The 24721-nt window shown below is 42.0% G+C and overlaps 1 protein-coding gene across 7 annotated transcripts in view; it reads right to left on the minus strand.

Moving 5' to 3' along the window:
* Window positions 1-233: 233 nt before the first annotated feature.
* JAK1 (Janus kinase 1) overlaps window positions 234-24721 on the minus strand; it is a 150088-nt gene continuing 125600 nt past the window's right edge. For all 7 annotated transcript variants that reach the window (XM_053243926.1, XM_053243924.1, XM_053243930.1 and 4 more), the window contains 12 exons: window positions 21309-21396; window positions 20209-20336; window positions 18801-18936; window positions 14387-14538; window positions 13863-14013; window positions 12928-13022; window positions 12468-12660; window positions 10356-10480; window positions 9524-9696; window positions 8431-8548; window positions 4531-4641; window positions 234-3760 (listed from right to left, as the gene is read on the minus strand). In XM_053243926.1, the coding sequence (XP_053099901.1) occupies window positions 3659-3760; window positions 4531-4641; window positions 8431-8548; window positions 9524-9696; window positions 10356-10480; window positions 12468-12660; window positions 12928-13022; window positions 13863-14013; window positions 14387-14538; window positions 18801-18936; window positions 20209-20336; window positions 21309-21396 (1572 nt within the window). In that variant the 3' untranslated portion in view covers window positions 234-3658. The remainder of the gene's footprint in view (window positions 3761-4530; window positions 4642-8430; window positions 8549-9523; window positions 9697-10355; window positions 10481-12467; window positions 12661-12927; window positions 13023-13862; window positions 14014-14386; window positions 14539-18800; window positions 18937-20208; window positions 20337-21308; window positions 21397-24721) is intronic.

Consider the following 24721-nt stretch of genomic DNA (forward strand, 5'->3'; position numbering starts at 1 on the left):
AGGCACATGCAAACTCAAGCCTGGTTCCCAGACTTCACTGTGTGGAGTCTCACCAAGGAGAGATGGGGTTACTCTGTAGGACATGCTTGCAAACAAGATTATATACAAGATATATATGAAGATGTAGAAAGCAGCTGCGGAACAGCATGAAGTAGGAAAGGATAGTTATGGCAGCAAGGTTGAGGCAGAAGGGCATTACCTTCAGCTGCCTTAGATATTAACACACACTGCTATTTAAGTGTTCATAGATAAAATTTTATTTTTTTTAAGAATAAAAAGTGCACATAGTCTAATTAACAAGAAAACAACAGGCAGTAATGAAAGAGGGTTCTAAATTGACAGACCAAATAATTGCATTTATACTTTAATATTGATTAAATTACATTATTGCAAACTGTCTAGTTTCTCAAAAGCAACATTGGGCTCCAGGTTGGAGGCTACAGGAAAACATGTAGAGTTGTAAACAATGCATCTTTTATCTGTAAGAGACTACTATATTCACATAAGTGTGGGGAAAGTACACTGCAGTCAAGCATGCATTATGGCCCCAATCCAGGTGTGTGCATGGAATTCTGCCCCTGAAGAAAAGGATTAGGGCTGTTTATTTTGTTAGATCTCACTGGATTCATTCCCCTCTCTTTGTGCCCCTAGCTGCCATCACTTATTCTTTTTGGCTGAGAGCGCAATACACCTCTCTACAACACCACCTTTCCAAATCTATACACAGCTCAGCCTGGTTAGGTCAACAATGGATGAATTTATTATTTATTTATCATTTTTATACTGCCTGCTATGTAAATCTCTAGGTGGTATACAAATCCCAACATTAAAATCACAAGTCAAAATACATAACACAATAAAAAAACCAATATAAAAAAATTATTAAAATCCTAACTAAAAGCTTGTGAGAACAGGAAAGTCTTGAGAGTCTTGAAAGTCTTGAGAGAAGGAGATTCGCTTATTTCAGCAGGGAGCATATTCCAAAGCCCTGGGGCAGCCACAGAGAAAGCTCAGTCCCGAGTCACCACCAGACAAGCTGGTGGCAACCATAATCGGACCTCTCCAGAAGATCGTAAAGACTGGAGGGTTTTATTACTGTCAGTGACTAGTAAAATAAAATGGAAAATAAAAGTAAAATAAAATCAAACCCAGGACTGGGTAAAAGATTATAAAAACATATACATACAGAGGTCTCAATTACAATTAATCAACTGCTCCCATCTCAGTTTGCATGCTGTGGCACAGAACTTTGCTAACCCAGCCACAATAGTTGTATACTGGTCTGCCAGAAGAAAGGAAGTATAATACTCTTCTGATCAACCTGGTGTTTTTTTTTTAATAAGTGGTTCAAATCTAGGCAATCAAATGTCCCTATAATATAAACAGTATAAAAGCACGTGAGATGGACTTGCTGTTGCCCAAACCGCATGGACACAGCCAGTTGCTGAGCAGTATTCTCTTAAATCTGCCATGCAAAATGGCAGAAGGCAGTGCATTAAATCGCGCTAGCGAGAACGCTCTCCTCTGGTTTAGAGTGGTCAAATTTTTAAGGTACGCACTGGCTGAGGGGTTGTATGAGAATTCGCCTGGAATGCTACTAAAATTAACAAGATTTAAATCAGATTGCTTCTCCATATCCACGATACATTGTTTATTAATTTCTTTGGTGATGTCATGTCCCAATGAAGTTTTGTGGAGAGAAGCCATATCTGCCCAATTTATCATGAAGACTCTAACACCAATTAGAATGGAACTTATATTTCAATACCGGGGGGGGGGGCAGGCCCTGATGGCAAAAATATAATTTGAGCCAGTAATTAAATGTGTGAAGCCACCCCAGGCCTCTACTCTGGTTAAACCCAATGGCATTTGAAACACATCTAGGCACCTGGAATATGGCACAAAGGAATCTAGACTGAACAACTTCCATGAGTTTGAAGTTGGAGGTGGAACAGATCTGAACCCCGTATAGCATTTGTGCCAATGTTTTGGCCTGGTATACTTTGACAGCTACTGGGATAAAATAGCCCCCTCTAGTATAGAAAAATTGTAATATACCAAATTAACTCCTCTGTGCACTTGCTGCAGCATATTTGCATTGTGTACCCCATATACCATTTGCATGGAAAACTATGCCCAAATACTTATAGCTCCTAGCCTGGGAAACCCTACTCCCATTAGTTTGCCATTTGTGTTTTTTCAATCTTTTGGCAAATACTATAACCTTAGTCTTTTGGGTATGGCTTCAAGAGCCATTTTGTTCCTACAACAGTCCAAAATGCTGACATGCATTAGGGTTAAAGTGTTCTTTTCATGTATTTCTCAGTGGGGTTTTAATGTATGCATTAAATGCTGCACTGTAATGATTTACAAAAAACCATCCATTCTTAACAGAAAAGTGCATACGCAGGGGTCAATAAATGTTACTCATCAGATGATTCCTCATCAGGATTTCCCACCCCCACTTGTCAGGGACAAGTAGATTAATGGATTTCCTGAGCCTTGTGCATACCCACTGAAGCATATCTGGGAGCATCACCTACAGTAAAGGTTAATGGATTGGTAATTAGCACTAGGCCACAGTATGGTGTAATGGTTTTCCCTAGCTTGAAACCACTAGAAGTGTTCATGTCATTCAGACAAATTCTTGAACTGCATACCAAACAATGGGCTCCCATTACAACAACTCAATTTTATTTATTTATCTACCTAACTTCCATTTCTGGGCGGTTTAAATATTAAAAAAAAATTAAGACAAAAATAAAAATGGATGAAATAATGTTTTTCTTTTTAAACATTGAAGGCCCAAGGTGATCCAACTTCTAGTACATACCAAAGTTTTAGATTATAGCTTACAAAACTGGAGTTTTAAATACTTGGGACTGCAACTAATGAACTTAAGAAAAGCAATTTACAAATGCAAGTAGCATAAGAAAAATAAAAGGCTTGCTTATGCAAAGACTCAGATCTGAAAACTACTTTAGATGTATCCAAGAGTTTTAGTTGTGCTTGCTTAATAGAATTTTTGACTTCTTTTTCTCCCTTTAACAGCAGATCATCCCCTGTCATGTCATAGATTGCCTTTAAAAGTGTGCCTTTTCAAAAGTGGTCTATGTTAGATAGGTCAACAACCCTCTTGAGTGTGCCAGACTACATTATGTGGTTCTTTGGACATCATCTAGCATTCTTGCTTAATACTTTGTAAACCTGCCATGGACATTTCTGCTAGGCTGTTTTAGACAGGCATTTGCAAGAATGCAAGTAACACAGCCATGATACTCTCATGATGATTCCTTTGGTTAGACAGTCCAATAGGATTCACACTGTGTACAAGAAAAAACAGTTAGCATCTTTGTTTTAAGGCCATGGTTTTCAAAACTATTTGGGCCACAATGAGACCACCACCACCAAGACAAAGGTCAGATTCCAAACAGTGGAACTAGTACAGTTGTAAGGGTCGCACAGAGTAAAGCACTCAGCAACATTATCTGCCGCTTCCTTTATTCAGTCCCAAGTATTTAATAGTCAGAAGAAACCCCTTGGACAAAAGGAACCCTTTCAATATAATATTACCAAAGTACAAATTACAACAGGCAATAATAAAAGGCCTTGTATATACTTTTCAAACTGGCAAGTGGAGACCATATAAAAATGCTGATTATATCTTTGCTATAAGTGCTTCAAATCCTTTAATCAGGTTGTGAAATGTTGTGCGCTCTCCTGGATCTTGTACCCAACACTTCTGCATCAGTTGATCAACCTAGCAAACAAAACAGATGGGGGTGGGTGGCTGTTATTAACCAGTAAGATCCAGCTAAGATCGGTGTGAAATACAGCACTCATGCATGTACTGAAATCAAGCAAGCACTGACTTGGTGTCACTGAAATTTGGAATTACCTGGCTCAGAACACAAATTTGCCAAGCTTGGAATGCTAAGGTGTATGTATTACAAACTGAGCACAGCCCAGGAGCTCCTAAACAAATCTTTATCTTACCTGTTTTGAAAACTTATATTAAACTATGGACAGCATCCCGAGTGACACTCACACAAGCAAGATTTAGCAGAAGCAATTAGTCCTGTTTCCTTTCCCTGTGGTCCTGAGACTGAAGAAAAGTGATTATTGAGACACCCTCAGTGACCGTTGATCAGGGGAATGCTACTGCACTTCAGCCACCTGCACCACAGCCCATGCCACTGAGCATCCCTCAGCCCTGGGGAACGGCTTTTCACAGGTTCAGGAGGTTGCGGCGAAGGGGAGGAGATGGGGATGATTGCTTCCCCTACATTTCAGTTGTGCAAAAGCATTGCCAGTCGGGGGGAAAGTTCGTTCACACACACACGTAAAACTAAGACAATTGTACCAACATTACAAGCTGGGAGAGTAATATCAGAACTGAAATGAGCTTTTTATAAGCTCTCTAAGAGAGTTCTTAGAAACAACGAACAAATTCCAAACCGAGCAGACAAGAAGTTGCCCATCAGAAGACAGAACATAAATGATCAGACCAAATGTTAAGCTCTTTCTTACCTCATCTGGACAATTTTTAGGACATGGCAAACGTTTGCCTTCTCCTAATATGCGCACAAGCCGTGTGACTGTCATCTGGCCTTGAGTTGGCCCAATCATTTTCAAGAATTCCTGTAAGTTATGGAAACACAACAGTAAATGTAATTCCCCTTGCTAGTGAAGGAAGTATCCCATGTGCCAAAAATGAACAAGGGAGAAGGGCCGTGAGTGGTCCCTACGAGCCAGCGTGGTATAGTGGTTCGAGTGCTGGACTAGGACCGGGGAGACCCGACTTCAAATCCCCATTCAGCCATGATACTAGCTGGGTGACTCTGGGCCAGTCACTTCTCTCTCAGCCTAACCTACTTCCCAGGGTTGTTGTGAGGAGAAATTTAAGTATGTAGTACACCGCTCTGGGCTCCTTGGAGGAAGAGCGGAATATAAATGTAAAATAAAATAAAATAATAATATCTATAACAACAGCAACAACATTGACAATAAAATTCAGCCATCCCAGGTCCTTGGGAAGGACTCGATGTCTGGATAAAACAAACCAGTCAATAACACCTGTCTGACTGTGTAAACCACAACAACAACAATAATAATGGGATATGAAGTTTCAAAGAATGCAGCAAAATCATGAACTGGGTGGTCGGTGGGAAGCACTCCACATTGTTAAACACGTTCCAAAAGGAGAAAAATGTTGCACTGTGCATGCAGGGCTGGAGGATTCCAGAGACCAAAATGGCAACTGAGGGCTGTGTAGAAGTACAAGGGCAGGGAACCTGCTCCGTGAGGAAGATGGATACACTGTGTACTCAGCATAAAGCATGAGCTCAGGTTCAGGGAGGGACAGAGCACTCCAAACCCTTCCTCACTGAGCTGCTATAATTTATTTTTATTTATTTATTAATCAAATTTGTACACTGCCCCAAACTTTTTCTCTGGGTAGTTAACAATAGCATAAAAAAAGTTAAGACATATACAAAAATTTAAAACAATTAAAAAATTTAAAAATCACCCACAAATTAAAACCTTAAAATTTTAAAGAACTGAGAAAGCTTGGGTGAACAGGTGGGTTTTCAAATACTTTTTAAAAAATTGTCAGAGATGGGGAGGATCATATCTCAGTAGGGAGCGCATTCCACAGTTGGGGAAGCAACCAAGAAAGTCTGTCCCTGTGTGGCCACCAGCTAAGCTGGCGGTAACTAGAGACGGATCTCTCTGGACTACCTCAATGGGAGGTGGGGCTCATAATGAAGAAGACGTTCTCTTAGATACCCAGTTAGATAAGCCCTTTAGGGCTTTATAAGTTATAACTAACACTTTGTATTTTGCCCGGAAGTCTATTGGCAGCTTACAAAATGATGACAATTAGCACGAAAGGCAGAAACCAAACCAAATGCACATCCCACTGAACGTAAGGCCATGTACATTGACAACATCCACATCATATGAGTTTCAATAGATGAACATTAGGATGTACATCCCACCCCTTTCCTAATTAGTCAACTAAGTGAAACTGGATTAGGTCAAAGGAATGTTTACCCAGTTTCTTCAACAGGGGCATATTCTTTCCTCCTAGCACTCAACTTGAGAACAGTTTCATGCCATTTCCTAAATAAATTCAAAATATCCCTGAAAGTGGAGGAAGAGTTCCCCAGGAAGCAAAAATGTTCACAACATGTACACACCAATTTCAGCTCAACACTTTTTCAAAGTGCCAGAACCAGACCCTATCTCTTTGTGCTCTTTGAAAGGGCACAAAGAATCTATCTATATATTTAATTATCTAAAGCATACCTGTGGCTAATCCCATGCGTGGCAGCTCTCATGAGAGTTCGGAGAGCTGCTGGATAGGCTAGCCATGGGACAGGTGGGAGAGGGGGAAATGGCGGTGGCAGTGGTGGCCGAAGAAAACTCTGGCAGGTGGCAGAATGAGCAGGAGGACAAAACAGCGGCAGGCCACACATGCAGGCAAAATGGCGGTGATGGCGGCCGGGCGGGCCAGCAGAAGGAAGAAGCTGGGATTTGGGGGGGGGGGGGGGACAACGGTGATGAGGGAAACAGCAGCAGGCGGTGGGGGGGAGGCGGCAGCAGGGCAGGCAGTTAGGGCAGTTAGAGGCACACATGCTCTGCGCCTGGCCCAGTTAGAGAGAGAGAGAGAGAGTGTGTGTGTGTATATATATATATATATACACACACATATATATAGCCCCAAGTGAAGAGCAAGTGGAGGAGAGAGAAAGAGAGAAAAAGGGAGGGGAAGAGAGAAAGGCGAGGAAGGGAGGAGAGCTGGTCTTGTGGTAGCAAGCATGACTTGTCCCCATAGCTAAGCAGAGTCTGCCCTGGTTGCATCTGAATGGGAGACTTGATGTGTGAGCATTGCAAGATATTCCCCTCAGGGGATGAAGCCACTCTGGAAAGAGCAGAAGCTTTCAAGTTCCCTCCCTGGCTTCTCCAAGATAGGGCTGAGAGAGATTCCTGCCTGCAACCTTGGAGAAGCTGCTGCCAGTCTGTGAAGACAATACTAAGCTAGATAGACCAATGGTCTGACTCAGTAGATGGCAGTTTCCTATGTTCCTACGTTCCTAAGAGCGAGGGACAGCTTCAAGCCTGTCAGTGAACTGAGGGGAACAAGTGGCCACGGCGGTGCCTATTGGCAGCAAGGAAAGGCCCAGTCAACCACTGCTTCTGTTTGGGGCTACAGAGGCCATTGGCGGAGGGAGAAAAGAAGGCAAGGGACGGGCCTGGGCCTGTCAACGGCCTGAGGGGAACGAGCAGCCATGGTGGTGGCAGCAGCGAGGAAGGGCCTGGTCAACCACTGTAGTTGCTCCTCCTGTGGGAAGAAGCAGGAACAGGGCTTGGGTGAGGAGGTCTCTTGAGATAGGGGGCTGCAGCTGGGCAAATAGGTGTCAAGACACTGCAGCTGCAACCAAGAGGAGTGAGGGGGATGGAAGAAACCGCATGGAGGAGCAGCAGCAGAAGTGCGGTGAGGTTGGAAAGATCTCTGAGGTGATGGGGGCTGTGGCAGGGGGTGAGGGGAGCAATCAAGTACTAGCGCGCAGATGCCCTGTGCAGGTTTCGTTAGTATTTGATTAATAGTCTAAGAGACTGTCTGCCACTGTTTCAACACACTGGAACAAGATGGGCAGGTTCAGGCAACTTGGCTGTGGCAGCTTGTTGATCAGTGGTGGCCCTTTCTGTTCCCTACACCAAACAGTCTGATCTTACCCAAGTTTCAACTAATGCAAGAAACTAAATCAATCATTTCAATATCTAAATAGAGTAAAGTAGCAGTGAATTACAAACCAGGAAGCCTCATTAATGCATTGAATGTTTAGAACTAAGGAATACAGTACACCAATTTCAAACAAGGATGAACACATTTTTATCTTACAGGCATAACTTTTAATGACAAGTTGAAGAAATATAGTTTGAAATAAAGTCTAGAACTACTAAAGTGTCTAAATGGCCTAGACGCACTATGGCTCATCCTGATAACTTAAATCAACTGGTTTCCAAACATATTATGAGACTATCTAGATTAGAAAACCGATGACTGACATCCAACATTGTAGACACTGACAACATCGCAGGCATGCAACAGGAGCTCAACGTTTTTTGCTAAGACTTTTTCTCCCGTCCTCTGTGCCACCCACAAATTTTTCCCTGAGGGTTCCATAGCCCTCAAGGATATATTTTCAGGTGGCACAGAGGAAAGGGGAGATTGGCAATATTGCATTCGGAATAGTGCAGTTCTTGATTTTCCAAGTATGCAGTCTTGGATGTTTTTAAGATTATTAAGTCTGAAGGTTTTTAAGCTGAAACATGGAAAAGCTACATTACCATTGTTAGTCCTAATTTGAAGAATGAATTATATTAGAATTCAACTGTAACATTTTTTCCATCGCTACTTACTGCCATTGGACTGCACTCAGAATCACAATAGGTCAATAGTTCATACATAGTCACTCCAAAAGACCAGACATCAGAAGCAATGTAGAACTTGCTCTGTAGTAAGCATTCAGGAGCATACCTGTAGATATATAATGTTCTATTATTTATTATTTTGGTTGCTAGAACTGCTGCACAAATGTGCTGCTCAGTTTACATAAGAACTTGCAAAATACTGGAAATCTGAGTGGTAGGGTTAATGCCATCCTGGTGGCACTTCACTGCACAGGGACAGTTGCTGACATAGGCCCATCAACATTAGCGACATAATTCCAGAGTTAGTTGTTTTGTGGGCTACATATTTTTCCTCACAAAAGCATTATGCACCAATTGAACAAGGACAAAACAAAAAAACCCAAAGAAATAATTAGAAATAAAAAACAGGAAGAATTTAAGGCAGCAATTTATCTGAGAAAATCTTTCCCCAAAAACATCACAACCGGAGGTTAATTCAAACCTTCTAGCAAACAAATACTATGCCTAGACATTAATGCAACCATACTGTTTGCATATACTATATGCATGGATTGATTAAAGCACACTTTATAGTCCCATGAGCATTAAGGTAAATGATCACCTGTCAGAGCAGTCAAGATTGGGATAATATAAGAGCCTATCCTTATGGCCAACTTGAAAAATCAATTCAAGTTATAGTTACCAAATTAAAACCTGCCCTCACTGATTGTTAATGGCATAGCTTAGTTGTGCAAGTACAGCCAGGCAGCCCTATTCTGTGTATTGTAACAATCTATAGTAGCACAGAGCGTGGTTTATTCCATTTTAGTTAATCATCTCATCCCTTACAAGCAGAGCAAAATCTGCTGGATTGGTCCTTTTAGGGAAGTCACCCCCACCCACCCACAATGAGCACTTTTCTTAAAGTAAGGGTTGTGCTGGCTTTTCTTTGGTTCTACATTTCCTCTCGCTGCTGTTAAGTCCCTAAAGAATCCTGTGAGCTGATGTTCCAACACAGTGGGGCTTGCAGGATCAGACCACCTCCCATAAATCCTCAGAATTACATATTACCACATTGTTCCATTGTCACTACATCACTCACCAGAAAACAGGGCTGTCTCTGTCATCATTGACTTTGTAGTATTCCTTATCAGTCTGTATTGCTTTCGTTAGTCCAAAGTCCCCAATCTTCACCCTCTGCTCATTTTCAACTAGAACATTCCTCGCTGCCAAGTCTCGATGAACATACTGTCGAGATCCCAGGTAGTCCATTCCCTGGTGGGTGAAGAAATACACACAAGTTCTAAGTCTGTTCCTCCTCTCTTGTTATTGGTCTATCTTCACCACCACGATAAGATGATTTTAAAGTGTCATTTGAGTCTCTCCCTCCCCACCGCCATCCACAATCCCTTGGTTCTGTCAGCCCTCTTGTTCGAAAGTTTATTGGGGTGGGCTGTCCACAGTACCCAAGTTTCTGTTTTGGAACCGAAACACATGATGGTGTAAAATAAACCTTAGGGTCTCTGTGTTAAATTCTTTCTTAATTTTACATCTGCTTCTGCTGCTCCTTATTCAAGAAGTTTTGGCATAAAGGGGAAATAATTGGCATTATAGTTTGTTGTTGTTGTTTTAAATAAAAGGTCAGCAATATGGAGTTCCCCAACTTATTAGAATCCCACGATTCTCAGATTTCATAATAAAATTAAACTTTCACGGTCCATATAAAACTTAACTGCACATGGTAAAGGTAAGACTGGGAATAATGAAAAAGCAAACTACTTAAAATAAGATTTTTCAAAATGCTAACAGCTTTTTCCACATCTGTGAAAAAGTTTCAAAATACTTTATCCGTGAGTGCCTTGGTGTTTAATGTTCATTAATGTGTTCAATGTCAGAATACATGTTAAAATAGAAACAGAATCTATTTGTGTTACCTTGCATATCTGCACAGCATATTTCAGTTGTTGTTTCAGACTGATCTTACTCTTGTTTCGGGGGAGATATTCCTTTAGGCTTCCAGAAGGAAGAAACTCCATTATAAGTTTAATTCCATCTCCACCTTTGATTTAAAAAAAGAAAAAACCACACACATATAGAAGTTATCGCAAGCAATCAGAACATATCCCTAATTCCTATGCATTTACTACTCTGAGAACCAATATCCTTGACTAGTTGCTAGTGTGGTTTCATCCAGCATTTTTACACTGTTTTGGCATTACTAGTTAAGGAACGCTTTACATGCTAACACAGAACACTATCATGAAAAGATGAGTTCCTGTTTCTCTACCATGTTTCCCCAGCAGCCTCTGAAATGTGAGAAAGTTAAAATTAATGTCTGGCAATACAGAAGTGTGACCAGAACCAATTGTGACTGCTGGGTGCATATTACTATATGTTTTTCAGATATGAAGCACAGAAATATGCAGTAGAACACCCCACCCCCAGTAATTTGTGAAGCACCACTAAGAATTTTGGGGAGCTGTTTGCAGTTGATAATTTATTCACTAATTCATTCAATACTGGAATTGTCCAGTAGATGGTACCATAGAGCACAACTGATGCCTTTATTTATGGGCTTGTCACATTAACTACTACTAACTATTACAGGCTGTGGAGGGAAGTGGGAGAGAATAAACAAGCTTTTTAAAACATCTGTTTCAGAACTGGTTCAGTATATGCTTTGATATGCATTCACTTCTTAGAGAAGTTAATGACATTCTACACTAATAAAAAGTGATTTTTATCAAGTTTAAAGATACTTTCAAAACTGAATTTTCAAAACCAATCCTTTCATCAGTTTGACAAGGGCCTCCTGCGCCTTCCTTTTCTCAGTTCCTGGGCTCCTTTTTCCCAGGAACTGGCAGGCAACTGCTACAGAGGTTTCTAGTGAGAGGGGGCTATAAGGCAAGCAGCAAGCACGGCTTTCTCTTGTATCTGAAGGCCACACTGCAGGAAGAAGGTACATTCCCTTCACGGGCATGATCAAGAAGAGGTCAGAGTACATCTCTGTATTTTTTCCACTGCTGGACAAGCATGTGTTTGAGAGGTGGGCAGATGTGCTCTTCTTCTGCCACATCCTCAGTCAGCAGTGGCAACTGCAGAGGAGTTGTTAAAAAGATTGTTCTTGGCAATACAAAACAAGATGTTATTCTAGGCACTGTGACTATGCTCCATAGTCTCCAGAGAGTTGCAATTCATATGCAACAGACATTTTCATCTGAATGGTCATTCTGATTGGAATAGTTCAACTAGTTCCAGAAGGAACTCAACAGCCACTAAGTTTCAAAGTATTATAATAGCACTTGCTGTTGTTATGACTAGTGATGGCACCAAATTTTGGATGGGAGAAGGTTTGGAAACCTAATGTTCCCAGTTTGGAATTAAAGCGCCAATTCCAAACCACCCTCAAAGTTTAGGCTCAACTTGCAAAGGCTCAATACCAGTCCGGAGTCCCCTCCATCTCATCCCTTTCTCAAATCACCCAGTGAGAATAGCTCCAGTCAGAATAATCACAGTGAGAATAGCTCCAGGAACGCCTTCATTTATGCAAAAATGCTGCTACAGCAGCATCCCAGGCACCAAGACCCCTAAGAAATGAAATTAGGATTCAGGGCCTCAGGGAAACTTTCCCAGGGATCCTGGAATCTGAAAGGCTCCTGTAGCAGAGTTATCAAGCATGATGAAAGCCTCTGTTCCATCCCTTCTTGTCACCATTCTTCCAACTTAAGCTTGGAGGAAAGGGAAGGAGGCAGTAGGGAAGGTGCTCATCATGAAATGAACTTTGAAAAGGGCTACAAAACATGGGTTTGGGGGGAGGGAATCAAGGCTGTTCTGAACTAAGATGGAAGCAAGGCTCACCTTTCACTAGTTATGTCAACATGCTTCAAACAGGATTAAGATTGAGCCATATCAACAGATTTATTGTTTAAATGGAGGACTTGGCCTCTCCTTAACTAATTGCTTTAGATAATGGTCCATTCTTTTGAACAATTTATTAAGAAAACAAAGAGAATTGAAGGCATTTTCACCAGACAATCAACAATTACCATCTTCTGTGCAGATCCCTTTGTATTTCACTATGTTTTCATGATAAAGATTCCTCAGAATTTCAATTTCTTTCTTCAGATCGGCAATATGGTTTCCGCCACAGTCTGGTTTCAATGACTTTACTGCTACTTGTTCTCCAGTATTATCACCTTCAGGATCATATCTGCAGAGTTCCACCTTACCAAAATGGCCCTGATGTTAAATGGTAAAGTAAGAAGATAATTCATACTTGGCTCTCTATAAATGTGTAGAAAGTAGATTACCTTGCATGGAGAAAAACAGATACAAAGGAGTGGTTCCGAAATAAAAGGAACGCACTTCTGCATAATGACCACAGTATAAATACAGCTCCGCGACATTCCTGCACACTACTGCAACGACCAAAGAAGAGGCATAGAGCATAGTACCTATTAGTGTTACTCTTCCATTAATATTGACCAGTAGTAGTAGTAAGCATACCTCGCCTAAGTCACGAATCCTCTTCAAGAAGCGTTTTTCAAAGATAGTAGGATCAATCTCTGTATTGGGTTTCTTCTCAGAAACAATATCAGGATCTGACACAGATAAGAATATTGGTGTGAATGCTCTTAATCTTCAGTTTCAGCTCTATCTATATATGGGGGTCTATTCCTCACTAGAGAAGACATCGACTTGCTGAATATGCCACTGCACTTGAATACAGTAACTAATATGCAGTGTTTCCATCTGCAACACTATACTGGCTTCAAACCCAACAGCTAAAAGCTACTGAATCTTCTCTTAAAATGGAAGAAAAGAAAGAAGCAAGTGAACACTGGCAAAGGAAACTTAGTAATGTCAGAAGCAGGGATCAGTTCTACTGTGAACGCGTAGAGCAGCACCTTTTCTCCCTGTCCCAGAACTGTAAATCCGCCGTGTCTGTTGCACCGAGGCAAGAGACACACAGCACAAAGGACTTTTTGCAGGCAGGGCAGGTGAAACTGCAAACAACCTCTTTGTTGTATATTAAGTACTCTGCTGTTTAAATTAAATTAAATTAAATTAAATTAAATTAAAATTATAGCAGAGGGGAGCATCAGCATGGAGTTCTAGCAATAGTGTGAGGCAGGGCTGGGCAGTTCAACCCTATTATTTCACACAGTATACAAATGCTGTCTGACTTGCCACAACACCAAAACGTACTCCATGGCAATCACAAGCAAGAAAAGAATCTAAGTATGGATTCACCACAGAGCATATCTTATGACGACTTTCTAAGCAGCAAATTCTTTCCTCATGCCCACAGGACTGTAATGTTTTTATACTGTCAAAGTGTTGTAAAGCATTGTTGGAACATATGGTTATGCAAAAGATCCCCACTTAGCAAGGAAAGTCCATTTAGTTTTACAATTATGAAGAGCGAAGATGAGCCTTACTCTGTTCTTCCAGCTTGTTAATATCCCGCATAATTGCTCTAAAGAACGGCCTCTGGTTAGGGTCATAGTGCATGCACTGCTTCATCAGATCAGCTAGCTCCTTGCATGATGGGGCTTCAAGTGTGAAATGCGCTTCATAAAACCTCTCCTTCTGCAAGACAGGATGGGAACAACTCCATTGTTCACAAGGCTAAAACACAACATTCTATTAGCACAAGAGTTGTCTTTCTACCAGGAGGGTCCTATATAGTGAAGCTCCTATTAGGAACTGTGGGGTGGTGATATTTTTCAGAACCAAAATCCTCTCCATAATTTAATCAGCTTGGAACAAAAATAAAGCAAACAGTTAGACACTGGTTAGAACATGAATGGTGCCTGTAAAACCCTATTGAATTATTCAGTGGAGGCCTCCATCTGTGTTACAAGCTTTCTATGAGAGATTGAAAGTTTTTCCACAAAGCGAACTATGATAAGAAAAGAAGGCCCACTGGACACTCACAAAGGTTTATGCATCAAAGCCTTACCTCTGCTAATGTCTTGTCTTTAAGTGGTATTTCTCCATTGTAGCAAATTTCCCACAGAGTCGTACCAAAACTCCACTTATCTGCTGCCACGCTTAAGTTTTTTGAGTCTTCTACACATTCAGGTGCAATCCAAGGGATCCGTTCAACACATTCTTTTTAAAAAGCAGAATAAATGATACTTCTCAGATTACTTTTGAAAGACTGTACTTTCAGGACACTCATTCATAACAAAAAGGATTATTTAATGAAGTACTTCTTTGAAGAGAGAAAATATATACAGGGAACAGATCTGGAGGCTATTATGGGTCTTCCCAGATTGAATTATAATTTAAAGTCAGACATATCTTCTTCAAGTGTCCCTCATGGGAGTATGTACTTTATTTAAGAAAGGTGAGTTCAGGTGTGAATACCAATATAGCCAAATCTGTGCAAAACAGCAGTTCATTTTGAAATCACAAGCAGACTCTGAAGAGCTCCAGAAGAACCTCTCCAAGCTGACCAAATGGCAACAAATGCTGCACATTGTGACAAGCTTCCCAGCTTCTCATATGTACTGGTGAGAGCGGCATTGGTGGTGACCAGAAAAAACAGGTTGTTTACCTGTAACAGATGATCTGGTAGTGATCCACTGACAGTTACAAAAGTGGGTTCTGCACCTGCGCAGACCAACTTCGGGATAGATTTTTAGCTCCTCAATGCACCCCTCCCCCGCCGAGTGCATGTGCTTCACGTCCATTACATTCGGCAGTTGGGCGCCATTTCCCCCAATTTCTGGTGAGCATCAATGGCATACTATTGCAGTATTCATTCTACTTAATTTCACTTTCCCAATGCTTGCTTTCTGAAGCAGGGACGGATGGGCGGGTTTTGTGACTGTCAGTGGATCACTACCAGATCATCTGTTACAGGTAAACAACTTGTTTATCTGAATAGTGATTCCGTGACAGCCACAAAAGTGGGTTACTCGTGAGCTTCCCCTAGCTGGTGGTGGGAAAAGCAAGCTACTGAAGCACTGCCCGTCCAAGAGATGCTGCCACAGCTACACAGAGATCCAGCGCATAGTGTTTCACAAACGTTTGATTAGAGGCCCAAGTGGCTGCCGTGCAAATGTCTCTAAAATTTATGCCAAAGAGATGAGCCATTGAAGCAGCATATGCCCTTGTTGAATGGGGTTTGATAGCTGAGGGAGGATCCACTTTTTGCAATTTATAGGCTAGAAAGATAGCCTCAACCAGCCAGTAGGACAAGTGTTGCCGTGAGGGTGGCAAACCTTTGTTTTTGCCTCTAACACACAAATAGCCTCTTTATCTTTCTGAGTGCAGTTGTCTGTTTCAAATAGAACAGTAGTGCATGCCTGACATTCAGACTATGCATCGCACGTTCCAGCAATGTCATCAGATCTCTGGAAAAAGTTGGGAGTACAATATCTTGATTCATGTGAAAACCAGATATTATCTTTGGTCAGAATTCTGGGTCAAGACGCATAACCACCTTATCCTGGTAAAACATAGTGTAAGGCTCATCAATACGTAGCGCACTGAGCTCATGAACTTGTTTAGCCATGGTTACTGCTATTAAGAAAACTGTCTTTAGAACTACCAGTTTCAATGAAGCCGTACCCATGGACTAAAATGTCTCAGTTTAGGTTGATGGGACCAACAATAGGCTCCATTTGTCAACAGGTCTCCATATCAGAGAATACAAATTGTTTATGCCTTTTAGGAAGCGTTTACAGACCGGGTGAGAGAATGCAGTTTTCCCATCCCAACCAGAATGATGCAATGATTTCGCCACCAGGTGGACCTTGATAAATACATTTGCTAGTCCTGCTCATGTAAATTTTAAACTAATCAAATAAAGAAGCACCTCGTGTGCAGGAGCCTTGTGCAGTCAAAATTGCCTTGATTTTGCATAGGTCCTTCCAAATTTAAGATTGTATTTTGCCCTTTTTTGATGCAGCATGTTTGGTATGGAAGAAAGAATTGATAGTTTTAAGAAACCGAAGAATTTTGGATTTGGAGGGCTTTGTTAGAAGATTTGGTTGGCATGCGTATTTATTTTATGGTAAGACCAAAGTACATAGGGACTTTCTTAATCATTACATCAGAAGAAGTTTGATAATAGTTTGGAAAAGAAATAAAAATACTTAGAAAACAAGGTACCTCTGTGGTTATCCCCACTAGAAGCTGTTATGTGTAAAGAAGTGAATATGAAAACCAGATGGCTGACATATAATGAAGTGTTGAATAAGTGTGATAATAAATGGAAAACTGAAAAAGGAGGAAGAACTAAAAGATAAACCAACTGGTTTCAATATTATCAGCAAAATGAGGTTTTTAAAAAAGATTCGAAAATAGGCTTTGGGAAATTACAGGCTGGTCAGCTTAGCTTTGGTGCTGGGTAAATTGATAGACAAGTTAGACAAGGGACAAGTTATATAATTTTGCTAGGAGATCAGGAATTTCATATTTGAGTTCCTTCAGAACTCTTGGGTGGATGCCATCTGGCCCTGGCAATTTGTTAATTTTTAGCTTTTCAAGACAGTTTAGAATATCTTCCCTTGTCACCTCAAATTCACCCAGTTCCTCAGCCGCTAAACCTGAAAAACTCAATTCTGGAAAGGGTATATAGTCAGTATCCTCCGCCGTTAAGACAGATGCAAATAACTTATTTAGCTTCTCTGAAATCTCCTTATCCTCCTTAATAATCCCTTTCACACCCTCATCATCTAAGGGTCCAACTTCCTCCCTGGCAGGTTTTTTACTTGTGATATATTTAAAGAAGTTTTTGTTATTCCCCTTGACACTTCTAGCTATATGCTCCTCAAACTATTTCTTTGCATCCCTTATTGTGTCCTTGCATTTATTTTGCCAGTGTTTATGTTCCTTCCTGTTCTCTTCATTTGGGCAAGTCTTCCATTTTCTGAAGGAAATCTTCTTCCCTTTTATAGCTTCCTTACTTATTATAGCCACGCTGGCATCCTCCTGAACTTGGTGGTACCTTTCCTCCTTCTTGGTATACATTCCAACTGTGCTTCTAGTACTGTGGTTTTAAATAAGTTCCATGCTTTCTGGAGTGATTTGTCCCTCCTGACTTTCCCTTTCAACTTCTTTCTTACCAGTCCCCTCATTTTTGAGAAGTTTCCTCTTCTGAAGTCCAATGCATCTGTGTTGGACTTCCTTGACAATTATCCACTCGCATATATGCTGAATTGGATCACACTATGGTCACTACTACCCAATGGTTCTGCAACTCTGAGATCTCGCACCAGTTCCTGGGCACCACTCAGGATTAAATCCAAAGGCACCATCTCTCTGGTTGGTTCCACGACTAACTGTTCTAAGGCACAGTCATTAAGCACATCTAGAAATTTGGACTCTCTGTCATTACCTGAATGTGAATTTACCCAGTCTATGTGTGGGTAGTTGAAGTCACCCATTATTACTGCCCTGTCTCTCTTTGACGCCTCTCTTATTTGTTTCTCCAACTCCAGGTCACTCTCAGCACTTTGATCCAGAAGACAATAGCACGTCCCTAGTAACACATTTCCTTTCAGGCCTCGTAATGTTTCCCATAATGATTCTGTGAAGGACTCTGGTCCACCTAGGTTTTCTAGCTTATTGGAATCTATCTCTTCTTTGATATACAGCACCACTCCTCCCTCAACCCTCCTCTCCCTGTCCCTTCTATAGAGTTTATATCCAGGAATAATTGTATCCCATTGGTTCTCACCATTCCACCAGGTTTCTGTTACACCCTTCTTATATCCAGCTTAGCATGCTGGTTTCTGTTACACTCTTCTGGTCCGCGCCTTGTATTTACCACCAGAAGTCAAACCGACTCAGCCCGGAAATGTGAGGCCTCCCACAAGCTGGGGCGCTCACCTGGAATGAATGAATCCCCCACTCAGGCTTCTCCTCTGGCAAAAACACAAACACTGCCAGCCAGCCAGAAATCCAACCCTAGGAGATTCCCAGCCCTAGCAGTCCTAGCTTCTCCTTCCCCCCTCATTTTCTTCGTGATTTATTTATTTATTTTATACCCTTGCTGTGGAAATGTTGCTACAAGCTTGTTGCTTCCTCTCTCCTCAAGACCAGCAAGCTAGGATGTGAAACCACCGCTTCAGGTTGATTTCATATCCTGATTTGTAAACCAGAGTAAAAACTACAGTTCTAGGTTTTACACAAGTACAGGAGCCATGGTTTTACAAGCCAGGATGTCCAGAGGTGCACAAAGTAAGGAAGAAAAGGGAAGGAGGGAAAATGTGCAAATTCAGCTTGTGTTCCCAATAAACTAATGCTTAGCACACTTAGCACATTGGTAAGGGTGATGCATGATTAATTACAGGATCATAATCCAGACCAATAGTAATTTTTTTTAATCACAAGAAAAGATGTGCTTTTTAAAAGTATACCTTGTCTAATCAGCACCGTTATTGGAATTCCTGGGTCACTCAGCTTTATGAAAGGTCCATATTCATTGTCAATTCCTTCTCTTGCCAATAAAATATTTTTTGTGCATACATTTCCATGTACTAAGTCTTTGTCCTCCTGCATTTGAAACATGTTACAGAATTAATATTTTCCCACAATGCCATCTATATTCACTGAATCTATCTATCTATCTATCTATTTCTCTAAGGCATACCCGTGGCTAATCCCATGCATGGCAGCTAACCCAATGTTTAGAGAACTGCCGGACAGTCTAGCCATGGGATGGGTGCAAGGGAAGAAACTGGCAGGCAGGGGGCAGAGAAGAAGAGGGCCAGCCAGAAAGCTGGGGGGCGGGGGGGCAGAGAAAAAGGTGGTGGCAGGAAGGTGGGCTGGCCGGAGGCACAGATGCTCTGCGCCCAGCCCAGCTAGTTTTGAATTATCTTAACACATATTTAATTAACACACACAAACTACATTTTCCTATGTGATATAGCATTAAGTGTGTGTGTGTGCACGCGCACGCACGCACACACACACACACACTCTACTCAGAATAGTTTTGGAAAAGGTGGCAAGGATCATAGTTTTATTATCTGCTGCTAACTGGGCAAAGAGGCACCTTTTACCGTAGTGATTCTCTTTATTTAGCAGGGAGAGAATAACTGGCCCTATCCACCCCCAGCACAGGACCTCCAGTGACTGTTGCTGGTGTCTATCTTGTATTTCTTTTTAGAATGTGAGCCCTTTGGGGACAGGGAGCCATCTTATTTATTTATTATTTCTCTGTGTAAACCGCCCTGAGCCATTTTTGGAAGGGCAGTATAGAAATCTAATTCATCATCATCATCATCATCTACAAATTGAAAGGCTGTGGCAGAAAAAGACCAAAATAATCCCAGTGGTAATTGGCACCCTAGGTGCAATTCCAAAACAACTTGAAGAACACCTCAACATCATAGAGGCCACAGAAATCACCATCAGCCAATTACAAAAAGCAACTTTACTGGGAACAGCCTATATTTTACGACGATATCTATAATAACCAACAGTAATGATAAAATTCAGCCATCCCAGGTCCTTGGGAAAGACTCAATGTCTGGATAAAAACAAACCAGTCAATAACACCTGTCTGTGTAAACAAGAAATAATAATATAAAAGTTAAGTAAGCGGTACCAGTTACAGAACTTAAGGAACACACTCAAAATTACAAATGAAACCAGTGGCAGAGATTGTGATTGCATATATAAATCTGACTTTCAAGAAGGCATCCCAAATGCAATTTTGTTCTAAAACTGTAAGATGGTTTGATTTTCTGCTATATACAGACTTTCTGTAAGGTAGAAGACTAACAAAAATAATTGCTATTGGCAACTAATATCTAGACTTACCAGATAGCTTAAAGCACTTGCCAACTGCTTTGCTACTTTGAATTTCCAAGGAGTTGTAAGTTTGTCACTCTTGCGGTGCATAAAGATATCGAGAGGCCCAAATTCAACTAATTCTTCAACCATAATGTCTGTAAGCAAAGGAAAAATATTAAGTAGTTCAATCCTCAATGCATTTTTGTTGGTAACTAGAATTGCACACAAGAGGATTTTTTTTTAAAGGTAGCTTCAATGTGAAAGAAAGAAAGAAAGAAAGAAAGAAAGAAAGAAAGAAAGAAAGAAAGAAAGAAAGAAAGAAAAAGATTTACTTAAATGGTAGAAGCTGAATTCTATTACACACAGGGATGTGCAGAACCAGTTCGAATCAAACTGGGTTTGATTCAAACCGAACCAGTTTCACCATGAACCAGACCGTTCTAAAAAAAGAAAAGAAAAGAAAAGCAGCTGGGCCAAGTTCGAACTGAACTGGGCCTAGTCAGTTATGGACCAGTTCAAAGGGCTATGCTTGTAAAGTGGCAAAGTGCCCTCTCACCACCACTGCAGCCCGCCCCGCCTCCCTCAGAAGCCTTTTAAAGGTGGGACTCCCTTTTGCTTGTAAAAAGGGGATTCGCACCAGATTCCCTTGGGACAAACCAGTTTGATCAAATGGCCCAAACTACCAGTCGGTTCCACCAAACTGTTTCACAGACAGCAGTTCAGTTCAAATTCAGACTGAATTTGAACCACACCACTTGAAACAGTTGGGTGCACACTCCTAATTACAAACAATCTCTCTATATAATTCTCTAAGACATACCGGTCACTAATCTCGCGAGAGTTCGTGAGCGAGGGGAGGGGAAGAGGAATGCTGGAAAGCGGCAGCGGGCCAAGAGAAGGCGGCAGTGGCAAACCTGGAGATGGGCAGCGGGGCAGAGAACAAACACACAAACTGGCTGAAGGGATAGAGATGAAATGAAGATGGGGCAGGAAGCCATATCAATTAGCAGGGTGGGGGGAAACACAGGGAGAACTAGGGGCGCAGATGCTCTGCACCAGGTCAGCTAGTATGCTATAATATTCCAAGATGACCAATTTGAAGAGCTGCCTTCAAAGAGTTTACTTACTTTCTACATCACGGACACAAACTCCATGGAGGAGGACAATATGTTTGTGGGAAATCTGTCTCATCATACTTGCTGTCTCAAAAAATGCCTATTAAAAACACACACAGACATCATGGGTTAACAAAGCAGAAGTTCACAGTAGTTTTATCCCACTTTTCACAGAACAGCCTCAAAACAGCTTACAAACTATGAAAGAATGAATATTCTTGTGTCTACAGACACTGAAATATTTAATGCAAGTTTGTTACTAGTGAAAGGTTATTTCAAATAACCCTGTAAGCTATGGGTGAAGATTTGGACAGCTGCAATTCACAAGTCTGTCTCCAAAAGGCTGTGTGCCTTAAACTGCTGCAGGCATACATTTGTCCACCCAAAGTTACACAGAAAGAACCATTTCATACACTACATTAATAAATGCTAAAGTTGATAGATATACTTATTTCAACACATATTCATTGTGTAAAATCTATAGCAAGTTGGTATCAATTGCTAGATTCTCAGTACAATCCCAGCTTACTAAATCCAAAGTACACTGCCAGCAGGAGCTAGTAAGGTTCCAGTGGCAAACCAAAAAGACTTGACTCCCAGTCCTAGTCTTAATAAATCTGAAGCTTTGAGCTGCCACAGGGTTCCTAGGAATGCGAATAGGAAATGCTGTCAAAGTGATACAGGGTGGAATGTTTTCCACACAAAGCATTCTGAACAGAACATTTTCCATCCCACATCACTACAAAGCAGATCACAGACTAGTTAGGGCATTGGGGGAATCAGCATAACACAATTCTCAGAAGGGGGGATCCTATGCAAATTGGCATATTCCCCTGAAAACCCATCACTGACTAGCAACTATTTGAAGTCTCAGAGATGAGAAGGAGAAGTCCATACTTTATTTCCAACTGTTCCTAAAATTTGGACAGCCTCACCCCCAGCTACCTCTGGATGTCATCAGTCTCTTTGCAGTGACCGATTCAGGAGCCGAAGAGTGAGGCACTCTACAGCCTGTTCTAAGGCACCCTTTGAAAGGCTCTGATATTACTACGCCTTAAAGGGCCGGAGTGCCTAAACGAAGCTAAGGATTTTTCGCAGGCCTACGGCACAGGTGCAGAACACCCAGTTGTAAGTGACTATGGATCCCCACAGAGTTCATCATCTGTTTATCTCTGTAGGGATCCATGGTCCCTCACGACTGGGTGAGTGACTAGCTCTCATATAAGGAGGGGGGTGCTAGGGGTTACAGTACTTTCTTTAAGCCTGCCCAACCAAAATTGGCCTCTGCAGCAAAGCTCAAGTCCACAGCATAGTGGCGGAAAAGGGGAGGTCCGAGGACCAAATGGCAGCCCTGCAAATGTCTTTCATATTGATGCCTGACATGTGGGCAGCTGAGGTAGTCATGGATCTAGTGGAATGCTCCCTGATCTTTGTGCGGAGCTGAACGCCCTGCTTCTTGTAACAGAAGAAAATCAGTTGTACTAGCCAGTTGGACAATCTTTGTCTAGAAGTGGCGAAAACTTTGCTAGCTCCTGCATAGGAGATGAATAGTTAGTTCCAACGCCTTTGTGCAGTCCAGGAAGTAAAGGCAACACCTTAGAACATCCAGGGAGTGCATAGAGGATTTGAGGGACGTAGATGGGTTACAGAAAAATGTAGATAGCACAATATCCTAGTTGATATGAAAGTCTGACACAATTTTAGGACAGAAGTTAGGATCTCGACAGAGCATAAACTTGCCTAGATAAAACTCAGTATAAGGGGAATCTGCCCTCAGTGCAGCGAGTTCATTAGCCCGCCTTGCCAACGTGATGACAACTAGGAATCCGGTCTGCAGGCACAGTAGTCTCATGAAAGACAATGGCAACAGCTCAAAGGGGGCCTCTAAGTGTGGACAGCACAAGGAGAGGCTCCAAGGCTCAACGGGTGCCTGCACTGGGGGGTACAGGTTGTTAACCCCCTTTAGAAAGCGTTTATAGAGTCAGGATGGACAAAGACCGACTTGCCATCCTAACCCTGGTGGCAAGCTGAAATGGCAGCAAGGTGGACTTTAAGGGAAGTGAGGAGAATTTGGTGAATCAAGGCCTTGAGTGGGTTGAAATCCTTTAAAGAAGCCTAAGATATGAAATGCTTCCATTTGCACTTGTAGGACCTTCTTGTAGAGGCCTTTCTTTTGTTCAGCAGGATCTCATCTAGAAGTTCATCTTCCACACAGTCAATGAGAGGGTCTGCAGGGTGTGGTGGAGGTCCCTCGTGAGGAGATCCTGTCATGGTGGAAGGCGACGGTAAGACCCCTTGCAGAGCAGAAGAGCCAGGAACCAGGGTTGCCGAGGCCACCAGCGACAGACTAGGATGCACCATGAGCACTCTTAGAGGATCTTTCCCACCACCCTGGATAACAATGCGGGGGGGGGGGGGGAGATAATATAGCCTGCCCTGCCACTGCAGATGAAAAGTGTTTCCTCGTGATCATTGGCCAAGGCCCGCTCTAGAACAGAACAGAGAGCACTTAGAATTGTCCGTAGTGGCAAACAAGTCAATAATGGGAGCACCCAATGAGTCAAAAACGTCCAACAGAACAGCATTGTTCAGCTCCCACTTATAGAGAGTAGAGAAGAAGACATCTCAACTAAGGGAGTCAGCCAGAACATTATCCTCTCCTTTGATATAGATGGCCATAGGAATGATATACTGTAAGCACCAATCCCACAGTTGTAGGGCAAGGTTATTCAGAGACCTTAACAAAATACCCCCTTGATGGTTCAGGTAAGCAACAGCCATAGTGTTATCAATATGGACCTGAACCACCCAGCCCTGGATGATGGGCAAAAACGCCTTAAAAGTTAGGAAAACAGCCAGGAGCTCTAAAGTTAATATGGAGTTCCTGTTGCTGGGAGTTCTACAGGCCTCATGTATTCAGAGAACCACAGTGCACCCCAACCCTGCACAGATGCATTGGAAGTGACAAACACTGTGGGGTTTAGCATTTGAAAAGGATTCCAGAAGCCAGAGCTGGAGCCTCCTCATTCTCAGGCAAGCGTTCGCCACCATCATTGTACATGAAACCATCAGGCCCAACAGGTGCTGGATGGATCAAGCTTGTTGCCTGGGGGCAGACTGGAAGGAGACCACCATGGGGGAAATGGCCTGAATGCGTTCTGCAGGTAAGTATGCACACCTCTTGCCTGCATCCAGGACAGCACCAATATACTGGATGGCATGCTGGGGTCAGGGGTCAGGACTGATTTCTTTAGATTGACACTGAGCCCAAGATCTGTCAGAAGAGAAAGAGTAAGGTGAAGGCTGAATATCAGAGTTGACCTCTCATTTGCTGTCAAAAGCCAGTCATTAAAATAGGGAAAGACAGAGACACCTCGAACACACAGATAGGCAATGACCGCTGCCATGCATTTAGTAAAGACTCT

Source organism: Hemicordylus capensis, chromosome 4 (assembly GCF_027244095.1).
Source record: "Hemicordylus capensis ecotype Gifberg chromosome 4, rHemCap1.1.pri, whole genome shotgun sequence".
NCBI lineage: Eukaryota > Metazoa > Chordata > Lepidosauria > Squamata > Cordylidae > Hemicordylus > Hemicordylus capensis.